Source organism: Hyaloscypha bicolor (genome assembly GCF_002865645.1).
Source record: "Hyaloscypha bicolor E unplaced genomic scaffold K444scaffold_113, whole genome shotgun sequence".
Taxonomy (NCBI): Eukaryota; Fungi; Ascomycota; class Leotiomycetes; order Helotiales; family Hyaloscyphaceae; genus Hyaloscypha; species Hyaloscypha bicolor.
Genome location: NW_020194615.1, coordinates 337,985 through 358,170, shown reverse-complemented (window position 1 = coordinate 358,170; position 20,186 = coordinate 337,985). Strand labels below are relative to the sequence as shown.

At 39.3% G+C, this 20,186-nt stretch overlaps 5 protein-coding genes across 5 annotated transcripts; 4 read left to right on the top strand and 1 right to left on the bottom strand.

Moving 5' to 3' along the window:
• The first annotated feature begins 381 nt into the window (after window positions 1-381).
• Window positions 382-881, top strand: K444DRAFT_614754 (uncharacterized protein). Its single transcript, XM_024880589.1, has one exon. It carries the CDS (start codon window positions 386-388, stop codon window positions 860-862), a length of 477 nt encoding a protein of 158 aa, XP_024734713.1. The 5' UTR covers window positions 382-385; the 3' UTR covers window positions 863-881.
• Window positions 882-3,393: 2,512 nt separating this feature from the next.
• Window positions 3,394-5,489, top strand: K444DRAFT_564659 (uncharacterized protein). The gene is made up of 8 exons (XM_024877073.1): window positions 3,394-3,529; window positions 3,583-3,721; window positions 3,779-3,966; window positions 4,022-4,058; window positions 4,108-4,175; window positions 4,226-4,599; window positions 4,657-4,724; window positions 4,793-5,489. The coding sequence occupies exons 1-8, from the start codon at window positions 3,431-3,433 to the stop codon at window positions 5,248-5,250; spliced, it is 1,431 nt and encodes a 476-aa protein (XP_024734712.1). The 5' UTR covers window positions 3,394-3,430; the 3' UTR covers window positions 5,251-5,489.
• An 872-nt stretch (window positions 5,490-6,361) lies between these two features.
• K444DRAFT_592602 (uncharacterized protein) lies at window positions 6,362-8,185 on the top strand. The gene is made up of 3 exons (XM_024878252.1): window positions 6,362-6,517; window positions 6,563-6,863; window positions 6,918-8,185. The coding sequence occupies exons 1-3, from the start codon at window positions 6,503-6,505 to the stop codon at window positions 7,742-7,744; spliced, it is 1,143 nt and encodes a 380-aa protein (XP_024734711.1). The 5' UTR covers window positions 6,362-6,502; the 3' UTR covers window positions 7,745-8,185.
• A 2,515-nt stretch (window positions 8,186-10,700) lies between these two features.
• Window positions 10,701-12,793, top strand: K444DRAFT_533099 (putative serine-type carboxypeptidase F; the record flags this gene model as incomplete). The annotated part of the gene is made up of 5 exons (XM_024875125.1): window positions 10,701-10,924; window positions 10,975-11,255; window positions 11,302-11,811; window positions 11,863-12,189; window positions 12,318-12,793. 5 exons carry the CDS (start codon window positions 10,701-10,703, stop codon window positions 12,791-12,793), a joined length of 1,818 nt encoding a protein of 605 aa, XP_024734710.1.
• Window positions 12,794-12,887: 94 nt separating this feature from the next.
• Window positions 12,888-13,604, bottom strand: K444DRAFT_24752 (uncharacterized protein). Its single transcript, XM_024871323.1, has one exon. It carries the CDS (start codon window positions 13,588-13,590, stop codon window positions 12,982-12,984), a length of 609 nt encoding a protein of 202 aa, XP_024734709.1. The 5' UTR covers window positions 13,591-13,604; the 3' UTR covers window positions 12,888-12,981.
• Window positions 13,605-20,186: the final 6,582 nt, after the last annotated feature.

Genomic DNA, 20,186 nt, shown 5'->3' with positions numbered 1-20,186 from the left:
AGAAGAATTATCAAGCCTCTGATATGAGATGCACTTCTCCAAGATTGCCAAAGAAAAGAATATTTGAAAGCCCTTTCGGCTTTCTCAATGAAGCGGTGGGCTCAGGAAATGCACTTCACTTCTCCACCAAGGTTTGGATCACACCGAAATCATGAGCAGATACAAGGAACTTTCCTGCAAGTCAATTGCCCATAGACCGTGCTGACTGAAGTAGATTCCAAACAAAGGCGACACTTGGTCCTTTTGGCCATCGAAGCGGCTACAGGTTTCGGCTCTTAATCCTCCATCCTGCCGCCTGCGTTGGGAGATTCGGCCACTTGAAGTGGCTTACTCTCAGACTGGGATTAGCAGAAGTATCAATTTTGAAGGTGCTGACCTTACAGGAATGGTGAACCTTGAAGAAGAAGCTGGAACAGAGACAATCCATGTGAAGTTCATCCCTACCTCCCGGGATGACCCAGGAAAATATGACAGCCTATCAAGTCACGTGCAAGCCCCGCATCCACTGAAATCTCATCGCCGGGAAGGGGTATCTTCAGCAATGACAACTTCAACTCAGCCCAGTGCCAACACTTCGAACTTCACGCATTCAATTGGTACGGGCAGACTGCGCCTATATATACCTTCGGAGCGAAGCTCGAATACCCCGACCCGTTGCACTGTCGAGTGCCGTCTCAACTTTCGACTTCGAAATCCCTTGTTGTTCGGACGATTCGACGGCCAGATCGCGGTTCCCACCAGGAACATGCCTGGCAGGCCGACGAATTATACACATACTTCCTTCCGCATCGGACAGTTTGGTATCTCGTTACCTTGGGGGATACGCCTCAGGTCTGACCGAGGATGGCCGCTGCGAATTTGATCAATGCGACGAGACGAGTGGAGTACAGAACCGCCGGACTCTCAGGAATAAACAATGGTAGATTCAGGAGGACAAGTGGACTCTAGGACAAAACGGTGGCGGTCGGCAACGAGTTGCCGAACGGAGCTTTTAGAGCTCGATCTTGACACAGATCCAGATGAGGTGCATTGTTAAGATGCACCTCGGTCACCGCATCATGCCCGATGCTTGCTGCGAATCACATCATGTAGCCCCTGTCGGCCTGCGAATTCCCGACTAGCAGGCTGCGGCTCAATCTTTTTCTTGAATATGGCTACTGGAAACGGAATTTCCTTTCAGCACGGCAGATTAAACCTGTAAGAGAAGTCGCGCTATTAGGGCCAAGGCCAGTCAGCGAGCGCATGGTTGGATATTGGCCCACGACACAACTATCATGAGCAGAGGCAACACGATCCAGACACCAGCCAGAGCGGTTGATTCTGAAAGGGCAATTTACTTTCTCGGAATCACTAGACATAGAAAGTCCCTCTGTGACAGCATCGACCAGACTCCTCATTCTAAACGCAGTCATGTTCCTAACGTCATTCCTCTTGATCATTATGAGGTCTGATCTTTCGCCAAGGGGGGAATGGCATCAGTCATCCTAGAGAAGGTGGAGGCATCAAATCCACAACAGCTCATGAGAAATGACGGGGTTTTCTTTCTTTTCCAACTTGGCACCATGCTGATTACTTCTACTTCGAAACCGACACGGTGAAAAATTACCGGTACGCAACTCTCGCAAGCTTCACCACAAAAGGTATCCCGACTCGGAGAATTTCAATTGATGTTTTGGACATCGGCCCATTCCGAGATCAGCCACACAGATCAACTGTAAAGCAGGCAGTGTTGCTGCAGATGGAGCCCGCATAGCCTGCAGATGCACAGATCATGGGCCGCCATCAGCTGAGACCCGGATCCCGGACGGACTATGAGAAGGATCAGGCCCAAATCAAAACATGGCGAGAACTGATTTTGCCCAATTCAGACAGCTGCGCCTTTTCGCTCCACTAATTTGTGTCGGAGCCACGTGGCCGAGACAGAGCTAAACAATATCGATGTGAACTTCCGCACTCCTCACAAATTGGGGCTGAGGCACGGTGGCACACTGGCACCCCTCAAAACCCCACCACGCAACACATTTGAGGACAGGTTGATGCGGGGGGTCAGTTCAACGCCAAAAAGCAGGGATTTGCAACGTCGAAAAAACAATAACGCAACGGCAAGCGCTGATGCCTGATTCCTTCCATGTCCAATCCAACAATCACATCTCGTCCTGAAAGGCTCGGGCCCTTGATCCTCACTCTCATTTGGTACTTTCTTGTGGCCAGAGATAGCATTTCCAAAGGCGAAATGAATCAAGCTTCTCCGCCTTCAAGAACGCGTACATTCCTCACTTGATTTAACAACAGATGGAGTGATGGTTACGTGGGACACCAGATTAACTGCCCCATGTAGATCGGAGAACTGGCCTGTAAAAGCCTGCGATCGACCCGGCGGCGATCCTAGGCCTTCCCGGCGTGGCCCTCGATGCTCCAAATAAAACGTAGCGCGGCCAGGGGACGGTAAATTTACCACCCACACAGTAAATTACATCAGAGCGGCCGTGCCAGCCTTGTCACGGCGCGGTTTATTTAGAGGGGGAGAGCACAGTACTGTACAACCACAGTAAAATCTCGATATCGTAAGCTTAGGGCTTAAAAACAGTGGGACCTTACGGCCGAATTGCAATGTCAAGGATATCGTTAAATCGAAGATCGTTATATCGAGGTTTTACTGTATTACCCTAGAAAAGTTGTATTCTCGGCCCGGTATTTTTTATGCGTTTCACGCCGTTTGAATTTTGAATCCTGGAAAGCTCTCTAGAATTCGCTATAGAACATGATTAATTGATCTGTGCCAGCCTAGCAAAGTATTCAAGCAGCATCCATCTCACCGACACAGGATTACCTTCAAGGTTTAATTTTACTAGGGTAATACTCACTACTCTAGCTGTATTCTTTGCCAGGCATTGCCCCTGTTCCTTGGTTCGCCAAGCGGTCCGTTCCTTACAAGGGTGTCCTTCCCAGAGAGATCGCCTGAAGCGGCTGTCAAAATGCAAGCTGTATCTTTTTCCTTCTCAGTCCAGTCTCGCATATCAACGCTCGGAGTCAAATGTCCCAAATTCCCTCAAGTATCCGAGCCATTGCCTCTCACGATTGAAGGACGTGCGTTTGACAATCGCAGCTTCGTTTGGTCAGGAACAGAGCCATGATTGGCTGGTGAGAGTTTTCCAAAATGGTCGCTAGGGCATCTATTGGCTTTCATGGTCGAGCCCCTCGAGTGCCATGTGCGAAGTGGTTCTACCCTGGAACCAGCTTTACCCTTGATAGGTTTGGACAAGATTCCTTCAGCTCAAACCCCAGTTACATTTTCTACCTGTACTCTTCCTGTCATGTCACTTTGTTCCCCGCTGCCAGCGTTTCGTGATAACGTCAACAGTAAAGATGGACATATTCCTTCAGTTCTGAGCAGGCAAATCTCCAGTGCCACCTCAATCGGGGATCTGAGATGGTTCTGCTTTTCTTTCCTTTCGTTGCATCCTTTTTGGGGGCAGTCATCTTGCAAGGGACCTGTGCCACAGCACAATCACAGCCTCCGCTCTGCTCCGTAAGTACTTCAGCGCAACTCCATATTCAGATATCAACTGACACACTGCTAAGGTGAACTGCACTGTCACAGTCTTGAGCAATGCCGGTTGTCAGCTGGCTGACATTAAAAAATGTCTCTGTACGAACGATATTTTACAATATGAGCTTGTTGTATGTGTCGTCAGCTCCTGCAACCGGGCGGATCAGATGAGTATGTGCTCATTGCGTTTCCGCTGAACCGCCAAAGGCTGACATTATCTCGCTGTAGCTGCCACACAAATCTTTCAGGACGAAATCTGTCTGGGAGCTCCCTTTCCATCTCGCCAAGTGGAGATCATTCGAGCCGAGATCATCCTTGCCGCCTTCACATTCCCGATTGTTATATTACGTTTGATATCCCGGGTGTGGATTGCACATAAAATTTGGTGGGATGACTGGATGGTGATACTTGCAACAGTGAGTGTCTTGATCCCTTATAATTGTGTGTAGTTCGCAGCTGAGTGGACTGCAGGTGCTCATGGTTCCCAATACAGCCATTCCAATATACAGTAAGTGTGTTGCAACAATGCTTGGGGTCACGCGACTAACTCATCGCAGCAGCCTATCACGGTTTTGGCGTTCATGTATGGAACGTTCGAGTACAAGATCAAATAATTCCCCTACAGGTACAAAATCACATCTTCAACGTCCCAGAATAAAATTATTGACATTCCAGCTCTACTACGTCGCGCAGATCTTCTACGCCCTCATCCAAAACATCGCCAAATTCTCCATCCTCTTTCTCTACCTCCGCATCTTTCCCACCCCACAGTTCCGGCTCGCGGTCAAGCTCTCGATGGTCGTGATTGTTTGCCATACCATCGCATTTACCATCGGTGTTGGCATGCAATGTCTCCCGCTCGACTCCCTCTGGGATCTAACGATCCATGCTAAATGCATCGACATCCATGTTTTCGCAATATCGGGCGCTGTGTTGTCGATTTTTTATGATATCGTTATTATGCTGCTTCCGATCAGTGAGTTGAAAGGGTTGAATCTCACACTGAAGAAACGGATTGCGCTTTGCTTTATGTTTGCGTTGGGCTCTTTGTATGCCTCCTACCACTCTCCGCCCCCCATTCCAGAGAGCAATATTAACGTATTCAGTGCATGCGTCACAAGCATGGTCCGTCTCAAGTACCTAAAGGACTTCTACCCCACCATCGACGCAAGCTGTAAGTTTTTCCCTTCCCCTCCTTTCCCACCACGAGCCCGGTATTAGCTGACCATTGTCAAATGATAGGGGACAGCACCGACGTAGTCCTTTGGTCCGACATCGAGACCTGCACAGCGATCATATGCTCTTGCCTAATGTGCATCCGGCCTCTCCTCGCAAAATGCTTTCCCGCTCTCTTCGCCTCCTCAAACGTCAGCTCCACCGTCAAATTAAGTTCGAAATCCATTAGCTCGGGTTTGAGAAGTCCGTGGAAGATCAGGGGTAACAGGTTCAGTAGCAGAACGAGGAGTTTGGGGACTGCGAATTTAAGTAGTATGGGAGGAGAGGGCGATGAGCAGATGTTCGTTATTCAGGGGCCGAATGTTGCGGAGAGTCGAGGGAAAGGCCCATCTAGGGCACAAGACGGGCTGGAACTGGAGGAGAGAGGGATGACGCCTACGACGCTGAGTACTGTCGAGGGGGAGAGGAATATTGAGAGTAGCGCGGAGGATTTGGGGGTTTATCATGGTGGTGGAGAGAGATAGATGAGTTTCTCTTGCCTTGGGGCGGCACTTTTGCACAGGACTGATGCACAGCACGCTTCCTGTTTGTGATTGTGGAGTTTGCATCTGGGATCGAGATAGGGACGGGGGGGTTAGCACTGGTCCTTTTATGACTTTGGGTTTGGAAGAGGCACACAGCACTGTCCCTTCTATGGCTGGTAAGATTCAATGTTATGATTACAAACGATCGGGTTCTATTCCCTTATTTATTTCGAGCTGGCCAAGTCCAAATTCACATGATTCCCTTGCCCTTGAACGCAGTGGACTCGAAGGCTTGAGGCATGTCCGCGATGCAGCGAGATACAAAGTATGTTTGGAAGTCCGAGAGAGTCTCAGAAGGTCTCAACCCTCAGGTCAAGCCCTATGGTGGGGTGCCAATGGAAAATTACTGAGTCGCGGTGACAGCGCCGAGTCCCTAGCCCGTTCGATTGGAGTTTCGGGATGCCAAAGCTCGCGTCTGGCGGCCTGGATGGGCTGTGGGCAGGCCCCGGACAAGCGAATGTTTTGGGAATTTAAGGTTATTTTTCAGGGTTGCGGTGGCATTTCAGTGATACCTTATTAGGTGGGGCTGGAATAAGGTGTTTGAGGGCAAGTGTCTTGCAAGGAGGCTTGTTGCATTTGAGGAGAGGATGGGTAGTGGGGTAGGTCGTCACGTGAGTTCTCAACATAGCCTTTTATTTCGGGAAAATACTGTTTCTCCTCAGCCGCTTGTCTCCTAAGAATGACGAACCTATCCCAAGTCCTCTCATTGCTTTGAGTTTACCATCACATTCCCCTCTATGCACCAATATCTCAGGAACTAATCAGCTGAGAGGGAAAGAAGCAGCGAAGTTTCCATCCCATAAATTCAGGTCCTCAATCACATTCATCACATCTACACTTTCACGACGAAGAAACATCTCCCTTTGGTGAATTCACCTGACCTTTTTATTTGCCCCATACCTGCGCTTCTTGTTCTTAATAATCAAGCGAGAGTGGGGTGAGCGGATAGGGGTTCAGGGGCGAAATTGCGCTAAACTTTAGCGTGTTCGCTTAATATTTGGCCATTTTGAGAATTTTTGAGACATCGATTCTCTCTTTTGCAACCAAGCAGGAGACTTCGAATAGTCATGTACAAGAGGGGAATTGCAGCAGTGAATTGAAGTATCGCACGCAAAGGCCTTGCAACGGAATCCGCCTTGGCATATTCACGGTATCGACCGTCGTCTTAACCCCACCCCCACGTCAGGTGGTAATGGACTCCACTATTGTGCGTTACTCCAACCAGTCCTAGAATTGTGCTAAACAAGAACAGAAGAGCCAAGGGCATGATACACATGCGATACCGCCTCAAGCTGTATGCAATGCGTACAAAAAATATCAGAAAATGGAGGACGAGGCCGTCGACCAAGATCTCGATGTTCTCGATTTCGCCCGTGGACTGGCGGAAGCGCAAACGAAGAAGCTAGTCGCTATTGATACAGTCTCATCTGAGCTAGTTGATTCGGCGTGGAAGGCATTCAAAAGTGATGGGGAAAGGATTGTTGTCGCCGATGAAGAAGAGTCGGCCAGCCTTCCAGAACATTGCACAATCTACGAGCACAAGGACTTTCCTGGTACGACCCTTCACCGATCCATCATGTGACTTCTAACTTCCCCCCTTGTTGCAGGCCTAAGACTCCTTCCCTCCCTTCTCCCACCAGAAGTCCAAGTCCTCCTCGTCTCTTCCCTGCTGCACCGCGACCTCGCCAACCCCCAACACAAAACTAACATCCACCACGACTACACGATTCCCTACGCGCCTCCAATAACCTCCTCATCTCCCCAGCGAGAATCATTCTTCATCCTCCCACCGCATGCCAAGGATCAGATGCTCACGCCGCTCAACCCTTTATCAAACCACAAGCCATTAAACATGACGCAATTCCTCGTCAAGAAGCTCCGTTGGTTGACGCTCGGCTCACAATATGACTGGACCACCCGATCGTATGACAAGGACAAAGCGATGCCTTTTCCGGCGAATATTGCGAGGCTGGTAAAAGGGTTGTTTAAGAGTGCGTTTGAGCCCGAGAGTGGGGTTGTGCTGATTTATGGGAGCAAGGATTACATGCCTGTGCATCGGGATGTAAGTGAGGAGTGTGAGCGTGGGCTGGCGAGTTTTAGTTTGGGGTGTGACGGGCTGTTCATTCTTTCGAGGGAGAAGGATCGACAAAATGGAGAGGAACGGAACGGTGTCGAGAAAGAATTGGACGAGGATCGAGAGATGGAGCTGCTGGTTCTGAGAGTGAGGAGCGGAGATTGTGTCTGGATGGGAGGAGAGGCGAGGTGGTGCTGGCATGCGATGCCAAAAGTTATGGCAGGAACTTGCCCCGAGTGGTTAGAAGAATGGCCCGTCGAGAAGAATGGAGACGGGAAGGGCAGGAAGGAGTATGAGAGATGGAAGGGGTTTATGAAGGGGAAAAGGGTCAACATCAGTTGTCGTCAGGTTTGGGGATAGTCACCATTTTGACTCCAAGGTATTCGAAAGAATGAGATGTGGTCGCAGCACTAGACCATTGTCTATTTCTATCTGGCTCTAATATGCCAGATGCTTTAGTCCCTCTACCAACGACCCTCCGCGGGATCAGGAGGATCGGATAGAGTGGAAAACTAAAATGGTTAGCAAATTGAAGGAAAGATTTCGGAGCAATTATGCGAGATTCACGTATGTTCCAAAGCCGATAGCTGGCATCCGGAAGCCTGATGAAAGTTTGAAAGTCGTTTTGTTGTTGACAGCCATCTTTTGCAAGCGTCAGGATTGAATTAACGAAAACAAAAGATGAGAAGAATGGGAGAGTGAGCGAAACTTAAAACTTTGCTGAAAACGACCAAAAGCGCTAGGATACGTCGTTCATGCATTGATTGCTGGAGAACGTTGCGAGCTGCCTGAATAGGAGATTTATTAAACTGCATCCCTCGGACATGTAGAGACTCTCCACGTGCCGAAATCTGACTCTATCCCGAGTATTCAACCACCCTTAAGAAGTTCTGTCTCGACAAGATGTATGGCGTTATTGAATTCATAATACCTCGAAACCATCGGTTCTTGTCCCTGATGTGTGACAAACAAGAGAAACTGTGCCAAATTTGATCGAGGGAGAAATTGGAGCTTTCCGGCTTTCGGCTTCCTTCGCGTGAGAGACAATGAAGGACCCCTTTGTAAATAAGCGTATTAAGAAGTGTAGAGTGCAATGGCTTACATCATATGGGAACCCCGAAGACCTTCAGGGGTTATCGTGGAGCCAGTCGTTCTACTTTCTGTGCCTGCCATTCACTTACGGCTACTCCTGAGTGAATTTCCCTCGACCGCGCGAATTGGCGTGTCACCAACCCCAGTCCCCGCAAACGCTATCGCACCACTCTACCATTTGTCTTGCTCCGAAGTCGTCGACGCTCCCTGCTCCGAACAGCGCAAGAACTCAATCAAACTTGTGAAGCTTTACATGCAACGAATTCGGTCCATTCGAAGACCTGGCCTTTGAAGCTCATGGAGATAACAACTTCCAGCCGAGGAGATACCATCTTCGGATGAGCATAACCAGACATTTGCTCTGCACACAGCCAATCATTGTTGCAAGATCGCGAGAGCCCGATCCTTCATCTTCGACTCGACAACCGTCCGAGGAGGCCTCCATTCATCCGGTGTCAACCTGATGAGAGATGACTGACCCTGCCGCAGAGTTGCATTCCAGTTTCAAGGATTCTGAAGGTCACAGAGTCATGTTCTTTGGCATTTTGAGGAGGACCATGATCGCATTCTGATTCCTTGTTGAACGGGCCGAAGATGAAGGTTTGACGAAATTTGCTTCCAAGATTCTGCCCCTCTCATCCTCCTGAGATATGTAAGAGAAAACTCTCTTGGAGGCAATTTAAAACACGCTCTCCAGCTTGGTATGAATTTTCGATAATCTCGATGATGTGCAACAGTGAGGTGGCGTTGGCGTTCAGTGGCTGGCTGATCAATGTCTCACTCAAAGCTTGGCATTGCGACCGTGAAGAAACGTCATCCTTTTGCGAACGACATCTCTTCTTCACATCCTCCGTACCTTTTAAATCTTCTCTCACAGATCTTGTTTCTCAATTGAATACCGAAACTATTCATTCTCAGGGCTAATAAAGTTGTGCCGCGCCAGACGTTCCGCCAATCGCACTCTGTTGGGATTTTGATTGGGCGGTGGCTTGTCGTGCGGGGAACATATGAGATGCACCTTCCTGAAGGAGATTTTGCTCGCCATGATTATCAAGTGTCAAGTTGACACGAGATTATGACAGCCAAGTTTGACTTTCGGTCTCTTGGCAAAGATAGTGATGGAAATGCGCCTCGAGAAAGAATAAGGTTGCGAGCCGCCTGGTGCTTGCCTTGGCAAGGGCGAGCTCACCGCGATGATTGACAGGGAACATAAAGTGTCGTTGGGTGTAGTCTATTCTTCCTCGGAAAGTTTGTCAATGGGTGCATCTCTCTGGGATTTTTTTGGTTCAATTACGAGATGGGATCGAAGAAGCAATGATTCTTCTTAGTCTTCTATGTTCAAGGATCCACCATCCATGAACCCATCCCAGCCCTGTTTTGGTTCCAGTTCCGTGTTCTGTGTCCGATCAGCCCATGCCCCTATGTGCTGACGATGGCAAGCTGATCCCTACAATCGGTTCGATAACCACGTCGCACAAGACACATGGAATCCCTATTTAACTGCAAAGCTTCGGCGGCGGGGGAAGTGTTTCCCCAGGCAGTGCAAGGGGGGGAAGGCGGCACCAACTTCTCAACTTCCCAATTTCCAAGAGAAAGATACCTCGAGGTTCCTGCTTCTTCCCCTTCCGGCCTCCATGAACAGCACTCGAGGCAGGACCGGCAAGGCAGGGCATGGAGCTTATCAAAAAGCATTATCACGATAAGAGAACTAATAGACTGCGCTGTGCGCAAGAATCTCAAATAAGCCAAAAGATAAAGATTTAATGAGAAGCTGGGCGCAGAGTCATGGGACGGAGGCCCAGGGAGCATTTAGCCTTTCCGTTTTCCCCATCTTCAACGCTGCTCGCCAATCGGCGAGCCCCTGGCCCCTCGCCAACTGCCGCCCCCCTGAATCTCCTTCCTCTTCAGGGGATGTGGACCGACCTGTCAACGAAAAAGTGTATCTGTGGAATAAACGGCGTCATACAGCCTCTTTTCTTTCTAGCCAGAACGCATCACCCCGGCCCAATAACACTCCAACTTTATCGCAAATCAGGAAGTAATTGAGGCTGCAGCGCGTCGGTGACGGCAGCGTGCGTCCTTGTGGGACAACTGTCATGGGTGGAGTTTGAAACTGGGTTGCGGAAGGCTGGGAGCTGGGAGCTTTTCGTATTTAGTCTGCTGCTGCCGCGGGGATCAATTGCTCAGGTTCTGGTTCAGCAATTGCCTCGAAATTTCTGGCAAGATGTCGTCGAAACTCATGCGAATCGTGGCAGCGTTCCTTGCCGTCTTTGCTCTCGTATCTACGGTCTCTGCAGGGAGACTGATGGATGTGGGACAAAACAAAGGCTACAGCCCGAAGTTAGTGGAAAGATTGAGGAAAAGAGGCACCGGGCATGCGAAGGCCAAACCTCAACCAGTTATGGAGAGAGCTGCAGTCACCGCCGGAGCTCCAACAGCAACTTCTCCGTGCGTAAAGCTTCCTCTGAATCTCTGTTTGCCACCTACTGACCAAACAGGCCAAGCTGCGGAGGCAACAAGTGCGCCAATGCTTTCAATAAGCAATTTACTGCAAGCCTTGACAACCTCGAGTCATTCTGCAGCTCATGGACTGCTGCACCCACTGCGGCCTTCTCTCCAACCGGGACGGCAACTTGGGCAGCCAATTGCGTTGGGACCTCAACAGCTGCCTCAGTACAATCCGCTGTTGCATCCAAAGTGTCCTCGGCCTGCAGCTGCTTTGTGCCAGAGCCCACAAGCATTCCCAGAGGATTCAGATTCTTGAATAAGAATACCGAGCGTGAGTCAATGGCACTCCTTGTCTTTGCCCTGCTGACCCAGAACAGCGTACCAGGTCAAGTCCCTTCCCCTCGTGAACTTCGACATTGGCGAGATGTACTCTGGTCTCATTCCAATCGATATGGACGATCCTTCACGGGCACTCTTCTTCGTCTTTCAGCCCACCGATGGGCCACCAGTTGATGAAGTGACAATTTGGCTCAATGGCGGACCAGGTTGCAGTTCGCTCGAAGGATTCTTCCAAGAAAATGGCAGATTTATTTGGAGCTGGGCCCAGTACGAACCCATGTTCAACCCATACGCTTGGGTCAACTTGACAAACGTCTTGTGGGTGGAACAGCCAGTCGGCACTGGCTTCTCAATTGGGAATGTTACAGCAACGAGCGAGGAGGAGATTGCACAGGACTTTGCCGATTTCTTCTTGAACTTCCAGGCAATCTTCGGGATTTCCAAGTTCAAGATTTACGTTACTGGAGAAAGCTACGCAGGGCGATACGTACCGTATATCTCTGCTGCAATGCTTGACAAGAAGGACACTGAGCACTTCGATCTTTCTGGTGAGTCAATATCAGGATAGGCATCAGTGTTACAGAGCTAATTCTAGACAGGAGCGCTCATGTACGACCCCTGCATTGGATCCTGGGATTACGTCGCTGAAGAGGTCACCGCATACCCTTTCATCGAGGCCAACAACAACATGATCGGACTCAACGCAAGCTACTTAGCCACACTGAAAGAACTAGACAAAACATGTGGCTTTGCGGATTTCAGAGACAAATACTACAAATTTCCACCAGCAGGTGTCCAGCCTGTGGCGCCCGACATTCCTTTCGAATCAACATGCGACATCAATACTTTGGCAACCTATGCGGCGTTCAAGATAAATCCTTGCTTCAACTCCTATGAACTCGTCACCCAATGTCCAATCCCAGCAGGTAAGCAGTCCTAGAAATCTTCTCGAATTTTAGTGAAGTACCAACGCTGCACGCAGATCCACTTGGATTCCCCACTGATCTCGCGTACTCCTATCCCGGCCTCGTCCCCCTATACTTCGACCGCCCAGACGTCAAGGCAGCCATGCACGCACCAACCCAAGTCTCCTGGTCAGAATGTACTGGCCCCGTCTTCATCAACAACGAAGACAGCTCCTTAGACCCCATCCAACACGTCCTACCCCAAGTAATAGAAGCTACGAACCGGGTGCTAGTCTCCAACGCCGACCTCGACTTCGTGATCATCACAGCCGGCACCCTCCTCTCCATTCAAAACATGACCTGGAATGGAAAACTTGGTTTTGAGAAAGAGCCAAGTACGCCGACGGTCATTACGTTGCCGGATTTGCAGTACCAGCAGACGTTTGTGGATAATGGGTATTCGTTCGACCTTGAGGATCCGCAGGGCACGATGGGGATTAACCATTATGAGCGGGGGTTGATGTGGGCACAGACGTATTTGAGTGGGCATATGCAGCCACAGTTTCAACCCAGGTCGGCGTATAGACATCTGCAATGGGTGTTAGGACATATCGAGGAACTGTAGGCGATTTTTTTTGGGTTTAATAATAATGAATGAGGGAATGGGATATTATAGTGCTGAATAAATAATTTCTTTCTCGTCCTCCGATCATCCCTCTTCTGCCTAGCACGTTAACGGTGCAGACTGATAGCAACTTAATTAACTGACTCGGAATTCGAGTTGTTTATTCACGAATGAAGACCAGATAGCTCTTAGTTGCTCACATCGATCTCAAAAACATCTTGCAGCCCATGCCGGCTAGAGACCTCCGTTCCGACCTTCCTCAGTCCTTCACTCTCCACCACCCGCCTAGAGATCCAGTACTCAGGTACCACTGATGCTCTCAACACATTAACGCCGGGAATCAACCTTGCCACATCAACCATGATTCTCATCGCCGCCTTCGCATGGCCACTCCTCCGTTGTTGCGAGTCAATCTCATAACCTACTTCCACCATCCCACGCTCATCTGGCTTACCATGGAAGCCTATTCTTCCAACAATAACTGCTTTCGATCTCTTAATATGAGAAGTTTCCACCTCTAGATCCCTCTCAGGCTCGTAGACGACCAATCTTGATAGCCATGGCAAGTGCTCGGCGTCTCCCACGACCAGAGCAAGTCTCCGACCCCAAAGTCCGCGATTCGCTTCGCTGACAAGAAATGGTGTAAGTGGTGGAAGAGAAGACGGTGCAATGGAGGAAGCACGCTCAAGGTCCCCTGCCTCGAATGCCTCGAACAAGGGAAGCGGTATGGGATGGACGCTGTGTCGTGGAGCCCTGGCCGATTTCCAGGGACCATCAGGTGGGACAGGGAGAGACATTTTGACAGACAGAGCTGTTAAGAAAGACTGAGTAGGGACGAATGGGATGGATGCAAATTGGTGAGGATGAGGTAAGTCGATCATGGGGGGACAAAATGTGACTCATCATATTCAGCGAATCACACTTCAAGTCAGTATGCTCTGCTTCATAAACGCTTTGCTTCTTTTCTGTTTCTCGTCTACTCGAACTTGATTGCTGAAATAGATGGACTCTCCCAGTGTCCCACTACGAGTAAAATCCCGCTCTTACTTGTTTCTCTCCTCTTGTCCAGAAGGAGTTTGGAAAAGCTAAAAGCGGAAACTCCTTCATTACATGAAGGGATTTTTAACAAATTTCTTTGCTTCCTTTGTGTCATAACAAGTAAATATCAATTTAAATATCTACCAACATAGTGTTTGGTTGAAAATGTGTGTTGATTGAGGCTCATGCGCACTTTCGATGACCTCTGGAGAAGATTTGAAATCGAGTGCAGTGCCACACTCAACGGAAACTGCTAGTTACCGTAGTACCCTGATTTATATGCGCTGCACTACTAAAGTCAAGGTCCCTCTATCACTATCTGTTATTATACTTGTATACATATATATAACTCACAAAGAAGTAGTTAAAATAAGGCTATTTGTAATTAATATAAGTACTATTATTTATTTTCACTTTTATTATAAAACTTTTACTAAAATTTTATTTTTATTTTTATTTTCAAATATTATTAATTCTCTTTTAACTTATATAATTTATAAGGCAAGTCTTATAAATTATAAAATATACCTCTCTAATTATTTATATTTTCTTTATTATATATATATTTTTCGAATAATTTATATTTCTTTTATATATATTTTTTAAAAAAATTATTATTTCTTTTTTTTTTACTTTCTAATTTTATATTTATTTTTATATTTGCTTTTTATATTTTATAAGTAATTAAAGCTTTAATATAAAGAGTTTTATAAATATAAAGTAAATTTTTTTAAGCTTTATAGAATTAGTATTAAATTAATAAAAAATACTATTATTATATTTATATTTATAATTTATATAAGTATTATTAAATTCGTTTTTTATAATAATATAGTATATAAAAAAGCTCTTTAGTTTCCTTATATTATTATAATATAAGCTTACTTTTAACTTTACTTTATATTTTTCTAATTTTTTAGCTTTTAATTTTTATATAAGTTAATTTCTTTAAATTTAGTTTTATTATTAAATTATATTTTTATATTAGTAATACTATTAAGTTATATAAGGAAATTAAGCTATTATTATAAATAAGAAATAAGAATATATATATAAAGTAAGAATTAAGAAATAAAGAAATATATTAATTATATATATTATTAAAAGATATTTTATTAAAATCTTTTAATTTTATTTTACTTAACTGGGTCTTTATTATAATTATTATTTAAAGTTATATTTAATATATTTTTAATAAAAGAAAACTTTAAATAATTTTGCTTTTAATAATTTAATTATTATTTTCTAAATTTTTTAAATTATTAGAAATTAGTTTTATACTTCCTAATTTCATAAAATATTATTAAATTATTACTTTTCCTTTTAATAATAGCTATTATTATATTTTTAATATAACTCTTATTATAAAAATAATATTTAAGGCTTAGAAAGTAAAATTTAAAGTTAAAAAAGAAAAGACTAAAATATAAAAAGTTATAAGAATATAAATATATATCTTATAATATACTAGCCTATATAAGACTTAGTATTTTAAATTTTCCTATATATTTCATATATATTTCCTTAATAATATAGTTATATTACGTGAATTTATTAAATAATTAGAAGTAATAAAAGTAATAAGAAGTAATATATATAAGTAATATATATATATATACTAGTTAAGTAATTAGATTAAAACCGAAATTATAATAGCTACTTTAATTTAATTTAAAAGTATTTATTAATAAAGTTTATATTTTTTAATAACTTAATATATTAATTTCTTTTTATTTTAATTAAAATAATAAATATATATTATTTAAAGCCTTATTATTTTAAGAAGCTTATTAGAATTACTTTTAAATTTAATTTAGTAATTTTCTTTATAAATATTTTAATAAATAATAAAAGCTTTAGAAAATTATTTATTTAATAATAAATAATTAAAGCTTATTAATAAGCTAACCGAAATTAAAAAAAGAATTCGAAACTATATATTAATATATTAGTAAGCTTTAATAAAAAATTATTATTTTATTATATAAAAATTTAATATTTTATAAAATAAATATAAGTTTATATTATAATTAATATAAGTTATTAATTAGTAACTAAATAGCTTTATATATTATTTTTTTAGGATATTTAATTATTATAATACTTAAGATTATAGTATTTCATTTATTTAAATTTTAATAATAGAAATTGAAGCTTTTAAATAAGTTATAAATATTTATATAAGCTTTTTTAGATATATATATTAAAAGAGCTAATTATTATAAAAGAAATCTTAAACTAAATTCTTTAATATAATAAAAAAAGTTTTTATTAATGTCTTTTATAAAAGCTTTATATATTAGTAAATATTATAAAAAATAATAAGTTTATAATTAGAACTATTATTAGTTTTATTATATTTTTATTTTTTAATATATATCTTTAATAGTTCTTTAATAAGCTTTTTAATAAAAATAATAAGTATTAATTAAGGGTTTTTAGAGCTTAGTAATAATAATAAAAATAAAAATAAAAGAAGTAAATGGCTTTAATTTAGAAAAAATAAATATATACTTTAATTTAATTAGCTAATTAATTAAGAATATTTAGTATTTTTATATCTAGTTCTTTTTAAAATAAAATAAACTAATATAATAAGTTCTTATAAAAGTTCTAATTTAATTAAGCTATTTTTAATAATATTAGCTTTATTATATATATGTTTTATTTTTTCTTAAATAAAATTAATTAAATATTATAAGATAATAAAGCTTTTATAATTCTATTTAATATAAGTATTATTATATTAAAGTTAAATTTATAAACTTTATAATAAGATATAATAATATATAATTAGTTTAATTAAATATTATAATATTAAAGTTTTTAAAGTTATTTTAAAATAAAATCTATAAATTATTATTACTTTTTTTGTATAAAATATATTAATATATCTTAATACTTTAATTTTTTTTAAAAAATCTTTTTTTACTATAATAACTAAATTAATTTCATTCTCTTATTTCTTAATTAGCTTTTTCTTTTATTAATATTTATACTAAATCAAGTTTAGTTTTTCCTTATTATATATATAATTTATAGTAAAAGTAATATAAAAATGAAATAATTTATAATAGATTTATAGAAAGAAATTAATAATAAAAATATTAAAATTTAAAATAAATATCTTATTTTTAAATATTTTATTTATAATAAGAAATTTAAGAAATAAAATATTATAATTTTAAAAAGATTTAAACCTCGAGAAATTTTATTTAATAATAAAATTGAAGTTATAATTAAAAAGCTTTAAGTATATATATAAGATATATATATTTTAGAAAAAAGATTTTACAAATTAGGGTATTATATATATAAAAAGAATAAAAGCTAATTATCTTTTTTATAAATTATTAAATATCTTTATAAAATTAATAAATAAATAATTTCTTTTCAATATAAAATAAATTAGCTTTATTTTAAATTATTAAATACTTTTAAAACTAATATATATAAAATACTTAATATATATAAAATACTTAATATATATAAAATACTTAATATATATAAAATACTTAATATATATAAAATACTTAATATATATAAAATACTTAATATATATAAAATACTTAATATATATAAAATACTTAATATATATAAAATACTTAATATATATAAAATACTTAATATATATAAATACTTAATATATATAAAATACTTAAATATATATAAAATACTTAATATATATAAAATACTTAATATATATAAATACTTAATATATATAAAAATACTTAATATATATAAAATACTTAATATATATAAAATACTTAATATATATAAAATACTTAATATATATAAAATACTTAATATATATAAAATATTTAATATTATTAGTATAGCTATTTCTTTGGAAATCATATATATAATTACGAGATATAGGATATAGGATATAAGTAATGGGATATAGATAATAGGATATGGGATACGGGATATAGTTATATAACCTTATATCCTATAAGTAACTTGACTAGTAGACTAGACCCCTTTAGGCTTAACAGATTTAGAGATTATATATTAATACTATAATACTATAATCCCTACTTCTGAATAATAACTTTACTAACTAATATAACTAGTATTTCTGTACCTATATAATAGTACTATATATTACTAGTGAACCGATATTAATTAGTTCGATTATATAGATCAGAATAAGACCTGTTTAGTACTTACAGATTAGAGGAAGACCCAGCTAGTCGGAAAAACATTCGGTAGCCTAAGACAAGCAGTTTACTCCTAGTTAAAGGAGGGAACTACTATTAACTCCAGAAAAGCATTTGATAGCCTAAAGAGAAAATACTAGCTCTTGCTAATTAATAAACGGTTAGCTATTTGACTATTTATCTATCTATTTAACTTCTACTATCCTTTAAAACCAACTTCTTTTAGTCCTAAGACTACTTTCTTAGAAATCATCTCTTCTACCTATATAATACCTGTATTTATAAAATCCTCCCTCCGGAATATATATCCTATATATATCCTTAAAGCTCTTTAACTGCAATTATAATTTCGATTTTTCTATTAAATCGAGTTCTTTAAGCTTTAGACCTACCCGGAATTATAATATTTCACTTTCTAAATTTCTTATTATAAATAAAATATTTAAGGACAAAATATTTACTTTAATACCCTAATACCTCTAGATATCTAGGGTATCTGGTATCTCTACCAGGCATCTGGCATCTAGATATCTGGAATATCTGGTATCTTAATCAGGTATCTAATATCTAAACCAGATATCTAAACCAAATATCTAGACATCTAAATACCTTTACTACCGAACCCTTTCTATAAACCTACTATAAACTACCTTACCTTTAAATACCTCTTATTATAAACCATATATATATACTGGAAAGAGACTGAACTTGGTTTAGTATAAATAACGAAAAAGGAAAGAAGTTAATTAAGAAATAAGAGAATAGAATTAATACTAATAATACTATAAAGGTAGATCTTTGGAAATATCTAAATACCAAGTTATATTAGTATATCTTATATAGAATTTCTAATAAGAACCTATAAAATCTATTTAAGAATAATTTTAAAGACCTTAATAATATAATCTTCGGTTAATATAATTATACTAAACTATAAATCATTTAAAAATATCTTTAGTATAATAGTATCTATATTAAATAGAACTATATATGCCTTATTATAATATAGTTCCTATTTAATATTATTTAGGAGAAAATAATACATATTTAATATAAAGCTAATATTATTAAAGATAGCCTAATTAGAATAAATCTTCTAAAGAGATATATTATATTAGTTTATCTTATTCTAAAAGAAACTAGATAAAAAGAAACCAAGTATTCTTAGTTAACTAGCTAGTTAAATTAAGATATTTATCTATTTTCTTTAAATTAAGATTATTTACTACTTCTATCTTTACTACTATTACTAGATCTACTATACCTAAAGAACTCTTAGTTAATTCCTATTATTATTACTAGAAAGCTTATTAGGGAAATAGTAAAGATATATACTAAAATATAAAAGTATAATAGAACTAATAGTAGTTTTAACTAAAAACTTGCTATTTTCCTAAATATCTACTAATATATAAAGCTCCCAGAAGAGGTATTAGTAAGAGCTTTTTCTACTATATTAAAGGAACTAGTATAAGACTACTTCTATAATAACTAGTTCTCTTAATATATATATAAAGAAGCCTATATAAATATTTATAATTTCTTTAAAGGCCCCGGTTACTATTATCGAAATTTAGATAAATGAAATACTATTACCTTAGTAATTATAATAATAAAAGACCCTAAAAAAACAATATTTGAGCTTATCTAACTACTAATTAATAACCTATATAAATTATAATATAGCCTTATTTCTATTTTATAAACTATTAAATTCCTATATAATAAGATTATTATCTCTTATTAAGGCTTACTAGTATACTAATATATAGTCTCGGATTCTTCTAATAATCTCGGCTAGCTTATTAATAAGCTCTAATTATCTATTATTACTTATAAGAAAAAATAATAGATTAATACCCAGATTCTTTTTACTAATTAAAAATACTATTCTTAAAACTCTCTAAATTATTATTTATCCGAAAATTATTAATATAGATCTAGCTATAATTTCGGAATCCGTAATAACTATTTCAAGCCTTATAATTATAATAATTATACTCTAAAGTTATATTTTATATATAAAAAACCCGAATACTACTTATAAAAGTATATATTAGAAGAATAAAAGACTAAAAAAGCTTAATTTAAAAATAAAAACATTTACTAATTTAGATCCCGAAATATCTATAACTTTAATAAATACTTTAATAATACTTATATATAATATATTACTGAATTTAAAAAAAAGA

Bases quoted from the DNA above. Each gene is read 5' to 3' on its own strand.
- K444DRAFT_614754 (XM_024880589.1), top strand. From the start codon at position 386: ATGGTGAACCTTGAAGAAGAAGCTGGAACAGAGACAATCCATGTGAAG.
- K444DRAFT_564659 (XM_024877073.1), top strand. From the start codon at position 3,431: ATGGTTCTGCTTTTCTTTCCTTTCGTTGCATCCTTTTTGGGGGCAGTC. The intron at 3,722-3,778 runs GTATGTGCTCAT...ATCTCGCTGTAG, and splicing joins CAACCGGGCGGATCAGATGA to CTGCCACACAAATCTTTCAG. The intron at 4,725-4,792 runs GTAAGTTTTTCC...GTCAAATGATAG, and splicing joins CCCCACCATCGACGCAAGCT to GGGACAGCACCGACGTAGTC.
- K444DRAFT_592602 (XM_024878252.1), top strand. The intron at 6,864-6,917 runs GTACGACCCTTC...CCCTTGTTGCAG, and splicing joins CGAGCACAAGGACTTTCCTG to GCCTAAGACTCCTTCCCTCC.
- K444DRAFT_24752 (XM_024871323.1), bottom strand. From the start codon at position 13,590: ATGTCTCTCCCTGTCCCACCTGATGGTCCCTGGAAATCGGCCAGGGCT.